We start from the raw sequence: 23,649 nt of genomic DNA, 5'->3' as shown, positions 1-23,649 counted from the left end.
CACCTATCATTTAACTTCTGAAGTCCAATTTAACCACTGAAGTATTTTGGATTACTTTTATTCTGCCTTTATATGCTTTTTGGAGCATCCAAGTTCTGGCCACCATTCACTTGTATGTGTATGGACCTACAGAGCTGAGATATTCTTCAAAAAAATCTTAGTTTGTGTTCTGCAGAAGAAAGAAAGTTATACATATCTGGGATGACATGAGGGTGAGTAAATGATGAGCTGATAATTTTCATTTTTGGGTGAACTATCCCTTAAACATAGTGTGAAAAGTCTGTGTTGGAGTTCTGTGCACATGCTTACTCTCACCTGGATGTGGCATTTCATATATCTTGTCCTGGAGGATGGGCATTGCTGAAATAACACCGTTTACATGGGAGGGGCTAATTAGCTCCACCCCTTTGAAATTTCCTGACTGGGCACTCAGGTGAAAAAGGCGGGGTGTAAAATTAAATTTACCAGGATCTGAAAAGAATACAAAGCACATCTATTTAGTGAGTTGTGAAAAAAATTGAAAAAATGGTTGCCCATGTAAAATAATGCCTATGATATTATGCTATTAAAATGTTAATTTGTGTGACAAGTCATTTTAAATATTATTGGTTGTGATAGGCTGTAGTCACACCTTGTAACATGCAGTCATACAACTTCCTGTCCTGAGACCCGATAGCATTCCAGAACTCTGCTAACTCTCTCCCCTCCTCCACTTCCTGGACATTCACAAATCTGCCATTGCTCAGGCCCAGCTCAGGCGGGCACCTAATCATTACATCAAACTAATTTAGAGATGCACCAATATGCATCATCCATCATGTTTAACAGGTTCTTGTGTTGCTTATTACAAATCTGTAACTGATTCTCAAGTGGATGTCAAAAGTAATTTGTGTGATCTAATTCCTACATTTGTGTTAGGCGTTGGATGGTCTGCTTGGCCACCTGGCGGGTTCTGGTGTGGGCTTTGCAGCCATGCCACAGGTACAACACCCCCTTTTGGCTGTTCAGCAAGAGCAGAGAGCCACGAGACCTCAGACTGGAGCAGGAGCATTCAACCTCCAACAGACTGCCCTCCACTGGCACATCACCTCTCACACAGAACAGACGCCAGCCTCCTGAAATAAATACCAAAGATTGCTCTGAAAAATTACATCAGACTTTAGTGATATACTAGTATTGTAGTTTGGGTGAGAAGCCATTCAGTCATGATGACAATTTATAGGCCAACTTAGAAGGCTAACTCCGAGGTATGGGCAGATCGATCCTAAAGTATCAATACTTCCGATGCTGATGTTGTATCATATAAATATCGATCCTCACACAAAAATATTGATTCTAAAAAAAAAAACTATTTTAAACTAGGGATATTATTATTTGGTTACCATGAACATGAACACTAATCATAAGCTTCAGAGTGAAATATAAATGACTAGGCTATATTAGCAAATACTTGTGCAGATGGGAACTATTTCATCTTCTGTTCAGCTTAACATGCATGGTGAAAGATACAAGCAGACAAGCACTTGCGCCATCACAAGGCTTGTTCAAACAAGAGGGATCAGTGCATTGTAGAGGTAATGATAGAAAATAAGTGAAACAGCTTTGCTTGTGTAGTCTAGGGCATACGCAGGCATATGCCATATGCCCACCTATTTTTCTTAGGATTTTGCATATGCCCACCTGAAATAAGTGAAACATGTGGCCGCCAGAATAACGAGTAGTATTTTGACCCATAACCTTTTCAATCTAAAAAGTTAAAAAGACTCTTTCATAGATTCACAGTATGCCCACCACTTCACCACTACACCACTGCTACCGGACCACAGCTTCCTTTCTTATAGTCAAACAACTTTTATTTAACTTTTTTACAGTAGTGAAACCATGGTTAATTTTATAATAGTAAACAAAACAGAACTCTAATAATATTCTGCTTAGGCTCACAAAGGTAAAACAAAAATATTATGACTAAAAATCTTATTTTAAATTACCCATTTTATCCCAAAAAAAATAGAACAATATTTATAGAAGTATCGGTACTGGTATCGGTATCGGTGATATTGGACTTGAAATCATTGGTATCGGATCAAAAAGAAAATAAGTGGTATTGTCCATCCCCACTAATTCCACCATGGGTGTCTAGAAGGTAACCGTCCAGATGCCAGTCTCACGAGAGTTGCATATACTGTTACTAAGGTTAGGTTTCGGGCTAAATTTCGCAGACGACACACACAGATGAGGACCGCACGCACGAGTCAAGGAAATCTAGGTGGCGCACTGTCAAATTGTGCGGCTGTGCTGATGACGCAATTTGCATCACACATATTGTGTGTGAAGGGATCCGCAGCATGGACACCCAAAATATACTTTGGCCTTTAGTGTTAGGGTTTAGGGTTACGTTTAGGGGTAGGGGTTGGTGTAGGTGTAGGGTTTAGGTGTAGGTGTAGGTTTTAGGGTTAGGTTTAGTGGTTGGGGTTGGGGTTGGTGTAGGTATAGGTTTTAGGGTTAGGTTCAGTGGTAGGCGTAGGTGGAGGTGTAGGGTTAGGTTTAGGGTTATACTCCAAATTAACACAATAAGCACATTGCAAACAGAGCATGCGGCTCTCACAAGAGTTTAGGTAACCGCAAGGTTACCTTATAGACATATCTGGTTGCCTCTGGAATTTTTTAGAAAAGAATCTTTCAAATTATGAGAAAAATTAGGTCTGGGGTTAACATGACTTAAACACTTTCACATTTAGTAAAAAAAATACATTGTTAACAAGTTGCTTCATATGAACTACAGAGATATTCTCATAGCAAATAACATAGATACAACTATAAACAAACCGGTATCTCTACTGCTGTGTCGTCTGTAAATGACCATTCCTCCCTGGAACAGTTGCAGAAAACAGGGTGGCTCCTCTCCTTCTGTTACAAAGACTTGAGAACTACACTGATTGGTTAGTGTGGGTGACAAGTCCTGCCCACTGATATTTGAGTGATGGCCCTTCCAGATGAAAAGTGCAGATCTTTTCTGCTCTTTTGTCATCTGATCAACTGTAAATGACAAAGAAAATTAACTGATTTAAAATTAAGATTGCTTAAAAACTTTTATTTATTCAAATGTATATTTTAATCAGTTGTATACATATCAAAAGCTTTTGAATTTTCAAGTACATAAAATACATTAAAAAAAATACACACACTCTTACACACGCTCTTACACACACTTACTCACCCATGGTCGTGAGGCTGTACATCCAGCATATAGCATATGTGTTGCCCTCATGAAACTGTCCAATGCTCTCTGGGGCAACCTCACACTCTTCACCCTCTGAAATAAGCCACATTTTTATGGCAAGAGTACGTAACTCCGCCTGTCGACCGTCACTCAACATGACCAGGTCACGTCCTCTTTGTACGTCCACACCATCCAGAACTATTTGTGACACTCCTGAGAGACAGACTCCACCAAAGAGAGCTTTGGCATCACATGACCACTGTTCAACAAGCATTGTTTCTGAAGAGGTTCTGAGCAAAGGGGACTGAACCAAAATCAAGTCAAAGGTATAAAATAAATCAAACGTGAAATAGACTTAATAGTAAACTGATCATTATTGCACATAAGTATATGAAACACTTAAAACTTCAAAAAATGAAAGAGGACAGAAAAACTGTAAAATATATAATATTATATAACAAGCTATATGGAAAACATATGGATATGAATGTCACTCACCTGCACTTCCTCTTGAATTAAGAGTCCATTGTGGTTCTTATTCACTTTTGTCTGTTCAAATGAGTTAGCAAACTTTTCTTTGAACAGTGCAGTCTCATTTTGTTCAAACACACGGCCAAAAAGAGCCCAGGCTGGCCGCCCAATCCCCTGCCTGAACACATACATGCACAAACAACTTTTATTTCTTTTTTATTACAAACTATAACCTGAAAAGATATGCTCTTGTTACATAGGCTGCTTCTATTAAAAAATACTGAATCACTGAATTGATATTCCTCGAACATTCAAACATTTGGCTAGTGGAACACTGCAATAACCCTAATTAACAACCATTAAATTATTAACCCTTTAAGCCCAGAGAAAAAAAAATCATCAAAATACTATTAATTACAATCTTGACCAACATGGTATCATTTTAAAGCTTAGAAGCTGTAATTTACAGTACATGTAGGCATTATGACCAAAACTGAACTAGTATTTTGAAATTTTCAGACAAATTACAAGTGTTCCATTTTGATAATTTATTAAAAACAATTGCACTGCACATATTATTGCAATCAGTAAAAACAATAAACTGATCAATTAGCCATGTGGCTTAGGTTGTTGTAAAGCTCTCAAAGAGTAGAATACAACCAGCCTATTTTTCTTACACACAGACAAAAATATAGTGAATAATAGCTAAGTGCATGTCTTTACATGTTACATGTAAACAGGTGTTGCTTTTAAGCTGCATTTTCAATTATAACTTAACAAATAAACAGAACATAAAATATCACATACCATTACATAGAGGAGGAGCTTCTCGTTAACAAGATCCCACACAAAATGTAATCGGATGCATAGATCAGTACATAATCTACAAAGTACAATGTGCACAGCGTCATGGAATGCTAAACTAATCTTATTATGATTCAAATCGCTGCAACCCGAGGTGGAAGTCATCCAAATATGGGCAGAGAGAATCGCACACTCTAATTACATATGGCCACCAGGAGATGGCACCAAATACATGACACAGACTCAAAGATGTCTCAAATGACAAAGAATGGAACTGAAAGAGATCTTGTTACTCAACCTGCATGCTTTGGAGAGAGAGCATACCTTTAGTCATTGTTGTATTTGCATGTGTAATTAGTTCTTATGTAAAATTATTATGTTTTGTTTGTTTTTTGTTTGGAGAGGTTTTGGACACTTGGGGACATTTTTGGAAACTAGGATAATTTATTTTTGTAATGCTTTGTTGTATCAATTTTATTTACTCAGTTAGAGGTGACATGCTTGAGAACAAAAAAAGTATTTTTTTCAGAGCTAGCTAATTTTCACAGTATATCATGTAAAATCAGGAGAAATAAGAAGATTTTTTTTTATTTTTCAGTAGTTTCTTGGGCTGATAGTCTCATCATTTATCTTAATCTATATCATTAAAATATTTGAAAAGTTTTCTATTAAACGATACTAAACAATTGGCCAGTGGACAGAATTTACACCGACCCAAATCCTAAATCCTAAACTTACCTAAAACACTATTCACTTGTTGCCTTGCAAGCTCTGCTATTCCTTCAGGAAATGCATATGTAGTTATGTACTCATTCAATATTAAAAAAAGTGTAATTGTAATATATATACTGTATATGCTTATTTCAAGGTTATGCCTGGCTTATTTGTATGTAAAATATGGTAATTACAGTGCACCCACTTGTGAATATACGCATTGCCAGCAGAGGGATCCAGAGGGTTGATTCTGCAGTTGCTGTAGTCATATGCTCCATCCCAAACCTGCTGAGCCAGCTGCAGAGCCAGTTTCCTCTCGCTGGGGCAAACGTCTTTCCCATGCCACAAATAGAGCTCACTGCCAAAGTCAAACAGTAGCGTCTGAAACAGAAATGGGAAAAGCACTGTAATTTAATTTCACTCAATACCCACAACCAAGGGCGGACTGGGAAGAGAAATCAGTGTGGTAGGTGCATTTCACGGTCCCCTTTGGCACATTGTGGTGCTATTTTGTGGCCCGTTCAGCCACATTTCGCAGCTTATCCCGGTTCTCCCTTTGGCCAGTCCGCCCCTGTCCACAACAATGATGCAGTATTAAATGCAGTATTGTCATAAATGTCTTAATGTACAGTTTATGGTATTTGGTATGACAGGCACATCCAACCAAAACTAAGAATTATATTTTGGATTAATCAAATTTATATACTGTAATCCATAATTACAATAACAATAACAATGTGTAATCACAAGGTGTTAAACAAAATATTTGTGTAGTTGACAAGTTGACATGTCATCCAGTGTGACATTCTTTTCTTTAACCTAAAACTATTTTAACAGCATTTTGCTAATTATTTTATAATTATTGTGCATGCAGCTTTCATTACCTCATATTATTGAGAGAATATTCATACTTTAAGATCATCTAAAACCAACATGTCAAAACGTGATTGCAAATGATGAAATGCTTATTCACCATTTGTAACCAGTTACAGCACCTATAATATACAGTTGTCCTTTAACATGCATGCACATTTTTCCTTAAATTTGATGTTGATAAAACAAAAAGTCCATAGACACATTTATTCTATTACCCACTTACATATTAAGTATTTTTTATTCATTAGCATTAGAGGTTGACTGATAGTGGATTTTGCTGATATGATAACTAATCGGCCGATTGCTTTTAAAATCTATTTATAGAATGTCAAAGCCTTTTCTTAGTATTTCCTTATTGTTACTGATACAGACACAGAGGCAACAACAGTCCTGCATGCAAAATCCTGCATGCAGTTTATTGTTCAAACAAAATTCCAATAATAATCAGAAAACAATTTGGTGCGCAGCTTCAGACATTTAACTATAAACAAGCCCGAAACACACAGCAACAGTTTTTTTAATATACTGGTATACTTGGTATACTTTTACCAAGTAAAAATTGTATAGCCTATATTTTCACCAGATGAAGTGTTTTGTATATATATATATATATTTCACCAGATAAGGTTTAATGAGAAATAAGGTTTATTATTATTCACAAGATATGGTGAATAATAGTTGGAGACACAATGTATGTGCTGAGGAGGCACATTTCCATATAGTCTCATTTTTCTTTGCATGCCCTCGCTTCAATTTAGAGCACTTGATTATCTAATCACAATAACAAAATATTCATTTTGAGGATAAAACATGGATGACTTTGTCAATGTTAAGGTGATTGTTTTTATTTCATCAGAGACCGCTTTTATACTGTAGAGCCAAGCTGTTCTGTAGACTCCTCCAGCACTGGTCAAAGAGGAACACGGAGGAATAAAAAACTATTTTTGACGATAACCTATACTTCCAAAAAGCTACTATTGGCACCAATTAATCTGTAAAACCGATATATCAGTATACATTTAATTAGTATTACTCAGTAGTACTAATTACTTGCAATTACATGGGCATTAACACTGTACTATAAAATGTGACCAAGCTTTCTTTAATAGTATAGACTGAGACAAGGACCTGGGAGGAGTCCAGAAGAGAAAGGTGTGGTATGGAGGCCCAACCCAGCTCATGGGGCCGGAGCCTGTCTCCCTGCAGTCTATAAATACAGTTAGACTCTGATATGGCTTTCTCATAGAGCTCATCATCATCAGCACTATCTGGACCTGCAGAGAGAAAACCCACACACAGTGTGTTTTTAAGCAGTTTCATATAAATCAATACGATTTTGATAGATAAATAGTGTATAGTTATGTTCAACAATTGCCTTTGTACTGTGTCTGTCCCCCAAGAAGTTTCCAGAACTCTGCTGCCTGCAGACTGTCTGTATTTACACCTTCATCCAGATGAATGACACCTGTTGCCTGACAACCAAGATCCCTCTGGGTCACAATAAATGAGGCCATTTCTGATGCCTGAAACAAACCGCCAGTCAGTATCCTGTTACTAAAAACCCAAAACTAATTCTGAATATATCACACCAATACCAAAAGTGCATGCTAGATAACACAATGATAAAATACAGTACTGAATAAGTTTAGAAAAAGAACTTCTAAATTAAAGCTACATTTTATATTTGGGAATAAGCAACCTCGTTTTTTAGTGTTTCAGATTTCAATCATTTTCATATTTTCACACCCAATATTATTTAATTAAGGGTGTCCAGATTGCTTGTCCTTTTATATTGCAAACATTATTGTACTGAGTCAAATTGGAACAGCACAGTTACTGTTTAAACTGAGGTACCTTTTCTCTCTCAATGGTGTTGGACAATTTGCCAGTCCAGAGAAAGCAGTGTGAGGGTGTGACCAGCAGAAAACAGTCACCACTGTTAAGAGACCGCGCCACCGGCTCCACTAACCGCACCTGTACCTGACTCCATCCTGGACACAGACAGCACATACTGTACAGTACTCCATAACCTACAAGCACATGCTGGCAACAAGAATGTAGGGAAGCTTCTAAGCATGGACCATAAACTTTGGTTACACTTGTTTAATAATGTGTAATAACTTCAAAACCTGAATAACTCTCTTTCTTATGCAAATTCTTTCTAATTAATATTCCGGTCTGTCTTTTTAGCACAATGGCACTGGATAGTGCCTCACTTCAAAGTTTAAAAAAGCACTAAAATTATCATAAAAGTTGTTCATGTGACTTGTGTGTCATATTCCAATTCTTATGAAGGCATACAACCAGTTTTAATGAGAAATAACCCAAAATTTAAATAATTTTAAAGTTAACATTTTAATGTTCATTGAGTTCATGAGCACTATGAGAGAAGCTTGTTAAATCGTTATTTGCATTTTCATGCGAGAACTGTTTAGCACTAAAAACAATGCAAGTTCTCGTGTGAACACATGAGGGTGAGTGAATGACAGAATTTTAATTTTTGGATGAACTATTCCTTTAAGTGAATTTGATAGCTCTTTAAAATAATATTGAAAATTCTCTCATTAGTAGGACTTTCTTTCTTCTGACAAAACAAACAAAGATTTTTAGAGGAATATCTCAGCTCTGTGGGTCCAAACAATGCAAGTGAATGGTGACCAAAACTCCAAAAGCTCCAAAGAGGAGATAGTGTCAGCATAAAAGTAATCCATAAGACTCCAGTGGTTAGATCCATGTCTGCTGATGCAATCCATTTGGTTTTGGTTGAGAACAGAGCAAAATATATCACATTTTTCATTGTACATCTTGACAGCAGTCTCCTTGGCGATCATGATTTCAAGCTTGATTACACATCCCATAGCGCCATCTAGCATTATGCGCATGTGTCAAGCACTAGGAAGTGTAATTGAGCTTGTAATCATGATCATGCCTAGAGACTGCAATGACAAGATGGACCAACTGGACAGCTTCAGAAGGCAGTGATTAAACATCTGTAGTCTAATGGATTACTTTTATATTGACTTTATCTCCTTTTTGGAGCTAATGGAGTTCTCATCACCATTCACTTGCATTGTATGGACCTACAGAGCTGAGATATTCCTCTAAAAATCTTTGTTTGTATTCAGCAGAAAAAGAAAGTCATGCACATCTGGGATGGCATGAGGGTGAGTAAATAATCAGAGAGAGAGAATTTTCATTTTTGGGTGAACTAACTCTTTAAAACTTCTATGGTGAAAATAATGTTAGCATTTTCAGTCTTCTAAAAATATAGGTAAACAAATAAATAAATAATTAAATAAATAAAACACAAACTCTTGTAATCTGCAACCTATAGATAAGATAGATAGAAAAGATATATATCGTACCTTTAACATGTATGAGCATGAGTTTGTTGTATGGCACTGTGGGTCTGCTCACTTTTTCAGAGGAGGTGCAGTTCGGATTTTTCATAGCTTTGAGAAAAAGATAAAAAAGATCAAATGTAAGTAACTTCTGATGAGGAAGGCTGATAAGTAAAAGACATATCAACGAAGGATGGAGAAGGATGAACAGCGACAAGCACAAATTTTATTCTCAATCTGTATACTTTATGTAGTAGTTTTAAATTTAGGAAGTCTTTTTTTGTTTTGGATCAATTTGTCTTTCAAAATTTTTGAAACAATTTATTGGATAACTGACTGACTGACCCCTGTTAGTCTCCATTTCACTGTGGACTTCAGGCTGCATGAAATCCTGTTGGATATCTTCTCGAGCAGCAAGAGCACGTAATGGATTCCTTGAACCCTGAGTCCTACGGGATGGACGTACTGATCGCCTGTGCTCGGCTACAGCTGAGCTCAATCTAAAGACAGAGAGAGAGAGAGAGAGAGAGAGAGAGAGAGAGAGCATTAAACCTGTATGCAATCACAAATAATATGTGGCAATGTCATACATTTACAGCCAGATGTCATTTACACACAAAAGCTGGTTTACATTGGAGTGTTTGTTTGACAGAGCGTGCTCAGGTCAGGCTTTGTGTCTCCTCCACTGGTCTGACACACTGACAGTGAAGAGGTTTCAGAGGTCATGACAATCTCAGTATCAAACTGCAGATTCTCTTGGACATTATTGCAACAGATTGTTTGTGTTGCTGTAAGAACGAATTTGGGAGAGTCTTCCTCCTCACAGCTTGCCTGAAATAACAGAGAATATAGGGGTCAAGTATGCATGCCAAAGCAGAGGACAGTAAAATCTGAAGTCCCTACAAAGAAAACAGGAAGGGAAGGTTTCTGTGAGGGCTGGATTTCTGTAAGGGTATGGTTAAGGGACAGAAAATACCATTAGCTCAGTATACAAACAATAGAAGTCTATAGAAAGTCCCAACCATGAAAGAAAAACATATGAGTGTATCTTAATGTTACCTTTACTTTGCCCTTCACCTGTGATTGGGTTTGAGTTGGTGAGGAAACCTCCTGAGCTTCATAAGAGAGACTCCTCTAAAAGGGAAGTTAGAGGAAGAGGCAGATGTATTATGGATAATAATGGCAATTTCACAAACTGGCACAAACCAAATCATACACTACCAATCAAAAGTTTGAAAACACCTACTATTCTTTTATATATATATATATATATATATATATATATATATATATATAATTACTATGCTCAACGTTTTAGAATAATAGTAATCAAAACAATGAAAACACACAACATCTTATACAGTTGTTTAGCTTCTTTAAAGCGGGCATTCTCTCATTCAACTTCATGAGGTGCCCCATGACTGATTTTTAAACAGCATTTAAGGAGTTCCCATGTATGTTGGACACTTGTTTAAAGATTTTTTTTTTTCTTCATTATATTGTCCAACTCATTAGCATTTAGGAATAAGCCCATACATCAAAAGGTTTTTAAGATCATTAGAAACAAAAATGTATTCAAGTCTGTCCAAACTTTTGACTGTTACATGAGTAGTGTACATGACCATGCCATAAAGACAGTAAAGTGTGCAATGTATGGCTCAAACACTCGCTTTAAGAAAAAAAGGATTGTAATATGACAAGGGAGCAGTGTTGGGTGTAATCTAATTACAAAGTCAAAAAAGTGGTGTAACGCATACAATTTTAAATTCTTGTAATCAGATTACAGTTACTGACTTTGAATTAATTTAATTACTTTCAAGTACATTATAGGGTTATGCTTATTACTAATAAATAATTTATGTAGAATACATGATTTATAGTCCTGTAAGGAGTCATAGTGAAGGAGAAATGTGAGATGTTGAGTGTATGACTTTTGTCTAACAATTAACTAAAAATAAATATAGACATTATTTTGAATTTGTTGAGCGGAAAAGTGTTTTAGAAAGTAAATTACTTTAAAAGTAAAATAATTAGTAATGTGATTACTTTTTCATTGGAATAATTATCAAAGTAATTTTATTAAATAAATCATTTGTAATTTAGTGGATTACTATGTTTTAGTAACTTACCCAACACTGCAAGTGAGACAATTGAAAAATTGTGACACATTACAATAAAACATAGGAACCAATGTTGTGTGAATAACGCATGCAGTATAAGTCCTCTAATGATACATCCAACACATTCAGTCACATTCTGAAGAGTGCAAACTAAACATTTGATATGAACACAAACAGATGCTCACAAGCAAACACAAACACACATACACACCATAATATGCTCACCTCATTGAAAAACATCACATACTGAGGTGTGGAGCTAGAACGAGAATACACAGAGGAGAACACAGGCTCCTGAGGAGAGGAGAGGAGAGGAGAGGAGAGGAGAGGACATGCTGGTAAACATCCAGAATGAACAATCTAAACACAAAGTACATTCACTAATGAAATCTCTCACTCCAACACACACAACGTATGAAAGACTGAAAAACAACAGTAGATGGTCACTATGGTCAATTGACAGTGATTTACACACTTGCACACAACCCTGCAGAAACCACAGACAGTATTCTTACCCAGCATTGAGTTTGGGGTGTAGATCCAACAGCATTTACATTTACATTTACATTTATGCATTTGGCAGACGCTTTTATCCAAAGCGACTTACAGTGCAATTATTACAGGGACAATCCCCCCGGAGCAACTTGGAGTTAAGTGCCTTGCTCAAGGACACAATGGTGGTGGCCGTGGGGTTCAAACCAAGGACCATCTGATTAACAGCCCTGTGCTTTAGCCACTACGCCACCACCACCTCAGCACTGTCAGACTCATCCTGCATGGGCAGTGAGGAAACAAGTGCGGATACAGACATTTAGGAAAGATTGGAGGAAGTAAAACCTGTTATAAACTGCACTGTCATGTACATTTAACCACAAACACATGCACATATGCATTTATTAACACAAAACACCCACCAAATACCTATTCAACATTCCCTAGCGTTGGTATTTTATGTCTCTTTAGCACAATGCAATAAGAGTTCTCTTTAACTCTCATTGCAACACAGACTTAAACACAAACCTGTGGCCCAATGCTTAGCGTGATATTGCACTTTGCCTCTGTCTTCTTCTCCTCTTCCTCAGTATCTCTAGAGTCCATCAGTCTAAAAAAAGGATGTTCACTTGTTATTATGTTCATACAAAATACCTTAATATAATCTTTGAAAATGAGGCTGTGACTGAGGACCGTTTCTTTAATGACATGCACTGTAAAAAGCTAACAAAAAGCTACTGGATTACAAAAATGTGAAGTTACTGCGTTTTGCATTTGCATGGCACTATAGTGAGGATTTCATGGACACATGTAAATGAATGCGTTGAGACCGAAAGTTGACATCAAGTGCGCCAATTGGCCCAGGGCCAATTAAGACATGACAAATGAACATGGAGAGAAACAGAAAGAGTGACACAGTGAAAGACAGAACCTTTGAGTGATGGCTTCATTGCTGCTGTGTACTGTAGTATGCAGGACTTCTGATAACGATAGGCATCCTTCCCTTCCTGTTTTCATAGAGGAAGTAGAGGCATCCTTCCTTGCTCTCTGCCTCCAGGGAGCGCTGGAGAGTGGAGCTAGAGATGAATCCACTGATGAAGCTGACATGTACCTCTCCTCTTTAACCTCTTGTACTCTCCTCTCTCGTAGTCTCTCTCTCCTCTCTCCCCCATTATGCTCCAGTCCATGTCCATTCAGGTCATCCCTGTACTTAGATTCACTCCTCCACACCACTCCCTCTGAAGAACTCTTTTTCAAGATGCCTTTAATCTCAGTGCCTCGCATCAGAGCATTCTGAGGGTTTTTGTTCTCTGTAGGGTTCAGATTAGGTGCAGTGAGTTCACTGGAGGAACCCCACTCCTGTGAGGAGCTCAGCCCAGAAAGACGCACTTCACTGGGCTTCAGATTGATGGACAGAGCCTGTTGTCGGTCAGAGAGATGAGGTGACAGATGAAGATGAGGAAGCTGAACAGGCCCTGTCTGAAGCTAAAAAATGGAAGAAAGGGTTTATAAAATCTCTGAAAGAACCAAATGGCAAGTTCTCTAGAACTTGAAGTCAGTCCCTAATTATTAATTTTTTTAAATAGTCACAGACTGAAAAAAAGACCAGTGTTTCTGAAGTTTAAGTACTGGAACAAAAATGAGACAATAGTTGACATTAAGATTTGTAATTTGTAGTGCTATCAAATTACAAAGGATGGTACAAACTTATTTGGAGGCATTTACTCAGGAGAAACATCTGAGAAGCATGACACTTAAGATAAAGTAAAGCAATTTGTTCTACATTTCATCTCATTTGTGTCTAGAAGAAATAAATTCGATTTTTTTTACTGGGCATGTTGGTCAGTCAGCTTCACTAGTTAAAGGGATAGTTCACCCCAAAATGAAAATTATCTCATCATTTACTCAAACTAATATCATCCCATATGTGTTTGACTTTCTTTCTTCTGCTGAACACAAACAAATATTTTTAGAAGAATATTTCAACTCTGTAGGTGAATGGTGACCAAATATTTGAAGCTACCAAAAGCGCATAAAGGCAGCACAAAACTTGAGTGGTTTAATCCACGTCTCCAGTTGGTTTTGGGTGAGAACAGACTAAAATGTAACTCCTTTTTCACTGTACATCTTGTCATTGTAGTCTCTAGGCATGATCATGATTTCAAGCTTGATTACATTTCCTAGTGGTTTACGCATGTGCAGATCAATAGATGGCTCTAAAGGAAGTGTAATCAAGCTTGAAATCATGATAGCCAAAGAGACAGCTGTCAAGATATAAAGTGAAAAAGGAGTGTAAAGTGAAAAAAGAGTTGGTCTTTACTTTGGATCATTTATGGATTACTTTTATACTGACTTAATCTGATTTTTGGAGCTTTTGGAGTTCTGGTATCCAATCACTCTCATTGTATGGACATACAGAGATGAGATGTTCTTCTAAAAATCTTCGTTTGTGTATGACGAAAGTTATACTTATCTGGGATGGCATGAAGGTAAGTAAATTATGAGATCATTTTCATTTTTGGATGAACTAGCATGGCTAATGCTGTTTCAGCACCTAGACCAGCTCCAACAAGCCTGGACCAGCATAAAATTCAATGTCTAAGCTGGTCTTTTCCACAGGGTCACTAGATAACACATGTAACAGACCCTGATTTGTGCACCCTACATAATCAATGACCTGAAGAATGCATCAGAGTGTGGACGCTCACGTGAATGTTAACAGGTTTAAACCGTTTCATCACAAATGGTGCGTAGAGATTACACACCAAATATCAGAGGTGTATAGTAACAAAGTGCAAATTAACTCAGCAAAAAAAGAATGTCCCTTTTTCAGGACACTGTATTTTAAAGATAATTTTGTAAAAATACAAATAACTTTACAGATCTTTCTTGCAAAGTGTTTAAACAGTGTTTTCCATGCTTGTTCAATTAACCATAAACAATTCATGAACATGCACCTGTGGATTAAGAAACTAACAGTTTATAGATGGTAGGCAATTAAGGTCACAGTTATAAAAACTTAGGACACTAAAGAGACCTTTCTACTGACTCTGAAAAACACCAAAAGAAAGATGCCCAGGGTCCCTGCTCATCTATGTGAACGTGCCTTAGGCATGCTGCATGGAGGCATGAGGACTGCAGATGTGGCCAGGGCAATAATTTGCAATATCCGTATTGTGAGACGCCAAAGACAGTGCTACAGGGAGACAGGAAGGACAGCTGATCGTCCTCGCAGTGGCAGACCACATGTAACAACACCTGCACAGGATCGGTACATCCGAATATCACACCTGAGGGACAGGTACAGGATGGCAACAACAACTGCCCGAGTTACACCAGGAATGCACAATCCCTCCATCAGTGCTCAGACTGTCCGCAATAGGCTGAGAGAGGCTGGGCTGAGGGCTTGTAGGCCTGTTGTAAGGCAGGACATTACCAGACATCACCGGCAACAATGGGCACAAACCCACCTTCACTGGACTAGACAGGATTGGCAAAAAGTCCTATTCACTGATGAGTCGCAGTTGTGTCTCACCAGGGGTGATGGTCGGACTCCCATTTATCATCAAATGAATGAGCGTTACACCGAGGCCTGTACACTGGAGCGGGATTAATTTGGAGGTAGAGGGTTCGTCATGGTCTGTGGTGGTGTGTCACTGCATCATCGGACTGAGCTTGTTGTCATTGCAGGCAATCTCAATGCTGTGCGTTACAGGGAATATTTCCTCCTCCCTCATGTGGCACCCCTCCTGCAGGCTCATCCTGACATGACCCTCCAGCATGACAATGCCACCAGCCATACTGCTCGTTCTCTGAGTGATTTCCTACAAGAAAGGAATGTCCTGCCATGGCCAGCAAAGAGCCCAGATCTCAATCCCATTGAGCACATCTGAGACCTGTTGGATCGGAGGGTGAGGGCTAGGGTCATTCCCCCATAGAAATGTCCGGGAGCTTGCAAGTGTCTTGGTGGAAGAGTGGGGTAACATTGCAGCAAGAACTGGCAAATCTGGTGCAGTCCGTGAGGAGGAGATGCACTGCAGTACTTAATGCAGCTGGTGGCCACACAAGATACTGACTGTTACTTTTGACTTTTGACTTTTGACCCCCAATTTGTTCAGGGACACATTATTCAATTTCTGTTTGTCACATGTCTGTGAAACTTGTTCAGTTTATATCTTACTTGTTGAATCTTTTTATGTTCATACAAATATTTACACATGTTAAGTTTGCTGAGAATAAAAGCAGTTGAAAGGGAGAGGACTTTTTTTTTGTTGCTGAGTTTATGTGGAAATGTCTAGTGAAGCATCTTTGTCATTCTCTCCCTTGTCTGGCCACCATTCACTTGCATTGAATTAACTTATAGAGCTGAAATGTTCTTCTAAAATCTTTGTATGTGTTCTGCAGATGAAAGAAAGTCATAAACATCTGGGATGGCATGAGGGCGAATAAATGATGAACACCACCAACCAAATAAGTTGCCATGGGTTTAATGAACTGTTCTGTAATTTATGCAGTTTACCTATACTTCTGATACTTAAGTACATTTAATATAAGTTACTTTAATACTATTACTTAAGTCATTTGCTCATAAGCTACTTTAACTTGAGTCAATTTCCATGAAGGTATCTTTACGTTTACACAAGTTTGACAAATAGATACTTTATACAACACTGCCAAATAGACTTACCAAATTGACCTCATCCACAGTGATGGGCTGTGTGCGGTACCGTGCTCCTTTCTGCCTACGTCTCTCAGACGCCTCTAGAGGGCCGCCGTCTCCCATTGGACTCTCCGCAGCTATCAAAATGGGCTGGGACAGTTTGTTGAAGAGAGCCAGTTTCTCACTCATAGACAGCTTAGAGCTAGCATCATCCTCCACAACAGGCTCAGCCTCCAGACACTGGGAGTCACCTGACAGAGGACTTGAGAGGAGAGAAGGCATTATGATTTGCAGCTGAATAAGGGTGAAACAGGAAAAGAACAAGAGTTAAAAATTTAGAGTTACTTCTTGAAGGAATAGTTCACCCAAAGATACAAATTCTGTAATTATTTACTTACCCTCATGTTTTGTTATTATTATATCCTGGCCTCTCTTTTTCATATAATGAAAGTGATTGAGGAATAGGGCTGCAACTAACGATTATTTTGATAATTGGTTAATCTAATGATTATTAGAACAATTATTCAACTATTCTGTGATTATTGCAACGATTAATCATTAGCTGTTAACCTTGTGCTGAATTCTTGTGCAATTTTAAATTCACTGCAATTAATACTATTGTTTTCAAATGTTTTTGTCTGGTGTTCCATTTCAAATTGTCTAAAAATCCTTAAAACATGATTTATCTTAAATCTTAAATATAAGTGTATTTTGAATAGAATTGTATTTTTTCACTTGGTTATACTTTGCGAGTGCAGTAAAGACAAAATATACTTATATATAAAAGCAAGTCTAAATATCTTATATGCTGTATCTTTTTTAAAGGATTTTTTTATATTTTTAAATATTTGTATTTTTAATATTATATTCAACATTCTCAGATAACAATTTTTTCTTCTGCAGTATAGCTCCTAAAGAAAATGTACATTGTTTTAAAGGAATTTTAGATATGTATATTGGAAAACAAGCCAAAACAAATAAGTGTTGCAGTGTATAATGGGAAGAAGACTACCTCTCTCACCTTTCTGTTTACTTCAATCCATCTTTAACAAAAACTAACTATCTCGTATTACTAAAGCTGTGCATTGCCAATTTTCTTCACGATAAGAAACACACAGTGACATATATTATGATTCAATAAGTCGTGAGCCATCATATTATAATCTAGCTGCAGCAAGCGTGCACACTCAAGGGATGAGCATCCCCGTGACAGAGTGTGCAGTTTCAATCTCTCCCCCTTAGATCGCGACATTCACACAACTCATAGAAGAGGTGCTGACCACACAGGAAAATGACCGTTTCGGAGTTTGTAGTTATTTACATGATCTGCTTCCGTATTATTTGAACTTTAATAAAGCTATAACACATTAAATATACATGCATTTTAGATCCAGGGTGTTTCCTTTAAAGAGCTCCGGCTCCGCTTATTCCACAATGAGAGTGCTTCTATATTCACTTATTTTGTATAATTTGCGATCTGCATCACCTAAAGCTGTTTGTAAGGATTGGAGTGCATCTGGACTTTGAGCTGTGTGTTCTTCCTCTCCTTAGTCAGGTGCGAGGTGCAGTGCTGCTCTCACGCGTCATCATTAGAGTTTAATGTGATCTCATGTTAAGTTAAATGAGATCAAATGACTACTCGACAACAAAACATTTTTGACAACGATTATTTTATTGTCAACGTTGTAGATCACGTCGACTAATCCTTTCAGCCCTACTGAGGATATTTGACTTAAGGGTTACAGTGGAATGTAAGCTTTTCAGTAAATAACTACCATATTGCCTTGGAGTATAGCACCATATAAGTCCTACAGACTACTTTTATGGTGCTTTTTTGTTGTTGTTATTTTACAGCTTGACAGCCCCAATTCCCTTTCGCTCATAATATGAAGAACAGTGGCCAAGATATTCCTTCAAAATTCTCCTTTTGTGTTTCATGGAAGAAAGTCATGAAGACTTAGTGATGAGCAAATTATGACAAAATGTATATTTTTGGTGTGAACAATTACTTTATGGTGATAATGGCAATGTTGCATTAGTTGTGGATAGCACTTTTCTCTAGAGTGTTAGGCTAAAGATAATTAGTTTGATCAAGAAGTCCTGCCCACCTCACTGCCAACACTGTTTCCTCAAAGGTGATTGGCTGAGTGAATGCCCGAGGATCGTTGCCACGGCGAGCTCGGCGCCCATGCGAACTATGACTGGAGCGAGGTTTGAGGAAGGATGAGGCTTCAGATAGAGCAGTCTTCTCCAACTCCTGACGGCAGGACAGAAAGAGATGGACATAATAAAGTCAAAGAAAGTAAAGGAGCTAATGTTGGGCATAATTGCCATACTTAATGGAATAGTTCATCATGGAATATTTTTCTGAAGTTCCTGCGTTTAAAGGGTCATTTGAATATTTGCATTAAAGTGTCTTCAATTCGAAACACTGTATACATTTGATACTACAGGGTTCGGTGACCCCAAAATGTGGACACTGACCAAATGGCATTTATTTTAAGGAATGAAAGCATAAGTAGACTTTTTACAATGTGTGATGTTTTACATCATAGAACAATAGATATGCTGTTCAAAGTTAAGACGAAATGTATTAGAGCACTTTTTGGTTGTCAAACTAAGTGGAATATGAACTATAGCATACCTGTTGTTTGCTCTGCTAAGACATCTCTGTGAACTTGAGAGTGATTGACCATCATACATCCACTACTGTAAAAATGACCTTGTGACCAATTGGGTAAAAGCAATCGGAAAACAAAATGGCTAAATAAAATGTAGTTCTGAGAAAATGGTTTAGCATTATTTGTTTGCAGATTCCACTTGGTTTGATTTTATTTAGTTATCTAATGCAAAGGATTTTGTCCAAACTGACTGTATTTTAGAACTGCTGTATATACTGTATAACATTGAGTGATTGATCAGTATGGGGTATAAACACAGTTTTTCTTTCCAACCAATTTTTTATTTTTAGTTTTAATTGAATGTCTCTCTATCTCTCTCTCCACTCTTTGGTGAAGTGGATCAGCAAGTGGATGAATAAAATACAACCTGGGCTGGCAGCCTGGGTAAGGAAGTCATAGTAACGAATAAAACCCTGTGGGTCATGTTGTAACCAAACACTTCTGGTGTCCTATTACCATCTACGACCCAAAGACAGATGGACCAAAAGAACAGAGAAGAAAAAAGACATTGAAGCAGAATGAAGAGAGAGAGAGTACTCTAAAACTTGTACTAACTAGTCAAACAAAAGTTCATAAAAGAAATATTAAGTTTACTGGTAAGTAATGTATATTTGATAGCAACATCTCATTGTTTCCACAGTTCATATATTTTGTCTATTATTAAACTCTGGCAGATTAAATACTTATTTGATAGGTGTGTGTGCGTGCGTGTGTGTGTGCGTGGGGGCATGTTTATGTGGTTTACGAGGCTGATTTTTTAGGTTACAAACTGGTAATTACAAGGGTATTATGCTATAAATGTAGTTTATGGGGCCATTTCTAGTGTACCCATAATTTAAATAGCTTAAAAAACATAATAAACTATGTTTTATTGAAAATGTAAAAATGCTGAAAGTTTTTTGTGAGGGTTAGGTTTAGGGGTTATGTTAGATTTAGGGGACAGAATCTATAGTTTTTACAGTATAAAAATCATTATGTCTATGGAAAGTCTACAACTGTGTGCGTGCGTGCGTGCATGCGTTCACAAAGATTGTGATATTGTTTTTCTGAAAATATCACTAAAAAACCTGGCAAAAGTCCTTATGAGGACATCTCCACAAAAAAAGTTTCATAAAAGGACTAAATCATGCCTTAATTCATATGGTTACTGATATGTGGATGTGTGGTCTATAGTTATTATAATAATATTATATATACAGGGAGAGAGAGAAAGATAAACACATAAACTGTGTATGTGTATGTGTATGTGTGTGTGTTCAATAAAGAGTTCTTTTGAGGGGCTTTTCCATTCCATCCATGGCCATGACCTTTTTTCTATTCAGGCTGCAGCAGTTGCTCAAGAGATATGGTGGGGTCTAATTTCACCTACTTTAAACAGAGACATCTTGGCAGCTACACTCATCTTGGCTCTGTCGTCTGTCTTTACATCCACTACAAGAAAAACAGAATATACAAAATGACCTGGGGAAAAGTGTCTCAAGCTCATGCCAAAATGAACACATTACATTACAAAAATACAAAAATACATGAGTTATTTCTAATATATTTCTATATCACTATGCATATGCACACACACACACACACACACACACACAAACACACATTTAATTTGCGTTAGATCATAATGACGTTTTTTGTGTGAGATCATTAAATTACTAACAATCTTATACACATATTAGACATCACCCCTCTCTCTCTCTCTCTCTCTCTCTCTCTCTCACATGCACACACACACACTAACACCTAACACCGCTCTGTGCTTGGTCAAATGCACAAACATCCTGGCGGATATTTTCTTCACCTGTGGTAACTGCATTTGGCTGGGAGATTTATTGCTGATCTCAAATACACATACACACACCCACACAGTTGTCCTATTGTCTCTTGACCAGCAAATTCACATTGAACAGGGCATGTGTGAACTTAGGCAGAAATCATAACTGTACTCTTAGGAATTAGCTGGCTGTAAATGACTGATGATGATGCAATCTTATATTATATTATATTATATATTACTCCATGGAGTTTCAATAATACTACTCAGTATATCTCTCTAGTTATAAAAGTGAGGTCATTTGAACTGTTAACAACAGTATAAACAGTATCCACTTACCCATAATATATGCATGTGTAAAAATATGAGTTAGAGTGCGGATGCATTTAAATTTTCTATGTTATGCTATACACTTCCTCAAAGCAAAGTCTCATTTTGATCAGTCCTTTTATTCCATCATAAATCCCATACACACTGAAACCCCTAAAAATGTAAGGTAACTTGATGCAAGTAGAATTTATTTAGATTTGCTATTTAAATGTTGTTGTTTCTACTTGATAATTTTGATAGAATGGATTCAGATTTAGGTCATACAATAACAGTTTAAATAAAGAAGATTATATCGGATTCTAGGTCAATAATTAAATAAACTTGTTTTCCCACAGAAATGCTTAGGCACCTGTACTTCAGTTGCACATGTACAAGGAGAAATGAGATATGTTGACAGTGTCAAACTTGATCAATTGGGACACAGATCACACAAAACAACCATTTGCAAACATAACTACATAAATAATACTACATAAAAGCTAAAAACCCTATATGAATTCTTAATAACAACTATTTCAATGCCTCCATAAGTTTCCTTTGAAGGAAATATAATTAAATTGTTCAAGCACAAGATAATATGGGTATTCCCTATTGCCTCAATTTTGTATTCAAATGTTTGAGTTATTAACACTTCTTAAATCTATGGATTTTTAAGATAAATAAGTTCAAGGAGCATAGATATTTGAGTTCTGAGCCCAAAACTTGACATTTCAAGTCATCAAGTCATCATTAAGACAACTTACAGTAATGACAACATTAGGCTTTACAGTGGTAATATTTGTGAAGCTACAGTAAAATGTGAAGTTTGTTTAACAAATATTACATTCTTGTTGGAAGCTCCTTCAGTAAGGATACCAAAGCTTGTCTGATTTGTCATTATGAAAGTTAGATATGCACACAGACTACAGCTAAATAATCATTTATGGCAAACCTTCTTTCTCCATTTGAACACTTTTACACATTTAACAAATTTACATAACTTATGTCACATTTAAAAAATATATATTAATATTATTGCATTAGATAACAAAATATCAAACAAAGAGGCATCTGCAAACAAATGATGGTAGACGTTTTCTCATCAAAGTTTGATTACCAGAAGGTGTCCAAATATATTTGGCTTAATTTGGAAAGTAGGCCTTTATATAATATTTTAAGACATAATTATTATTATTTATTTTTTTTTGGCTAAATGTTAGTTTGAAAATTCTGTCTGTGATGTATTTCTTCCAAATAAATACATCTTGGTTTGATAATTTGTTATAAAGTGTTCATAGATTTGTGTGTCAAAATATATCAATACTAAGATTAAGACAAACATAAAATTTCAGGTTAAGCACCTACTTTGTGAAGAGTCCTGATTTTCCTCATCCATTATTCTGTAAAAAGAAGAATGCCATTAAAAGATTCAGAGGAACAGACAAACAATCAAACTCACACACTCAACCAAATCCTTCGATCTCAAGCAAAGTGGCCGATAAACATACATGTTGTGCATTCAAAAAGTGAGATGACTTCACAGCAGATCTGCTTTAACAAGCCTCTCCTTCACTATAGGTATTATGTTTGTATGCATATATACACGGTTACATTTGTACTGGAAGCTTCTGTCACCATGACAAATTCCTTGTGTGTAAGCATACTTTGCAATAAAGCTCATTCTGATGACAGACATAGTCAGAGACATCTGTGCAGTTTGGAAGCATGACATAATAACATTAAAACTATGAGCTTTAACACACACCTTGTTTGATGACTAACAAGCTAATTAAATAAATGCTGAGCTCATATCCAGACTCAAAGGAAAGTACTGAGCTAATTCATGAGCTATCTATGACATCTGTTAATACTTTCTTGGTATTTCTGACATTACAGGCCTTATACAGTATGTTTTGCATTTGGAAATGGAATTGTTTGATTGTGAGATTGATTGAAGTGTTTCATAAATATAAAAAATAATTATAGGAAATGGGTAATTGATGTATAATCACGTCCTTTCAGTCATTTAAACATATTTGTATGTTTTAATGTATATGAATGTATAAGGGAAAATGAAGGGTGCAGTGTGCTGTAACTGGTGACCATTTCAAGGTTTTCATTCACCATTTTTAATAAATTTTTGCCTTCACTACTTTTTTTAAATGGTCCTGCAGTGAAACACATTAA

General features: G+C 36.8%; 1 protein-coding gene across 4 annotated transcripts in view; it reads right to left on the bottom strand.

Moving 5' to 3' along the window:
- The window catches only part of LOC127653168 (supervillin-like), a 41,621-nt gene that overhangs the window by 4,238 nt on the left and 13,734 nt on the right, over positions 1-23,649 (bottom strand). For 3 of the 4 annotated variants that reach the window (XM_052139740.1, XM_052139742.1, XM_052139743.1), the window contains 21 exons: positions 22,828-22,862; positions 20,749-20,810; positions 18,807-18,955; positions 16,726-16,960; positions 12,970-13,523; positions 12,567-12,648; positions 11,772-11,840; positions 10,486-10,560; positions 10,058-10,257; positions 9,772-9,926; positions 9,451-9,537; positions 7,940-8,076; positions 7,461-7,608; positions 7,214-7,359; positions 5,415-5,590; positions 3,719-3,869; positions 3,218-3,524; positions 2,827-3,036; positions 908-1,115; positions 632-765; positions 316-471 (listed from right to left, as the gene is read on the bottom strand). In XM_052139740.1, coding sequence (XP_051995700.1) covers positions 316-471; positions 632-765; positions 908-1,115; positions 2,827-3,036; positions 3,218-3,524; positions 3,719-3,869; positions 5,415-5,590; positions 7,214-7,359; positions 7,461-7,608; positions 7,940-8,076; positions 9,451-9,537; positions 9,772-9,926; positions 10,058-10,257; positions 10,486-10,560; positions 11,772-11,840; positions 12,567-12,648; positions 12,970-13,523; positions 16,726-16,960; positions 18,807-18,955; positions 20,749-20,810; positions 22,828-22,862 — 3,476 coding nt within the window. The remainder of the gene's footprint in view (positions 1-315; positions 472-631; positions 766-907; positions 1,116-2,826; positions 3,037-3,217; positions 3,525-3,718; positions 3,870-5,414; positions 5,591-7,213; positions 7,360-7,460; positions 7,609-7,939; positions 8,077-9,450; positions 9,538-9,771; positions 9,927-10,057; positions 10,258-10,485; positions 10,561-11,771; positions 11,841-12,566; positions 12,649-12,969; positions 13,524-16,725; positions 16,961-18,806; positions 18,956-20,748; positions 20,811-22,827; positions 22,863-23,649) is intronic. The other variant, XM_052139741.1, reaches the window with a different exon arrangement.

This window comes from Xyrauchen texanus, chromosome 12 (genome assembly GCF_025860055.1).
Source record: "Xyrauchen texanus isolate HMW12.3.18 chromosome 12, RBS_HiC_50CHRs, whole genome shotgun sequence".
Taxonomy (NCBI): domain Eukaryota; kingdom Metazoa; phylum Chordata; class Actinopteri; order Cypriniformes; family Catostomidae; genus Xyrauchen; species Xyrauchen texanus.
Note: the sequence above shows the minus strand (reverse complement) of the source record. Positions and strands in the feature narration are given on the sequence as shown.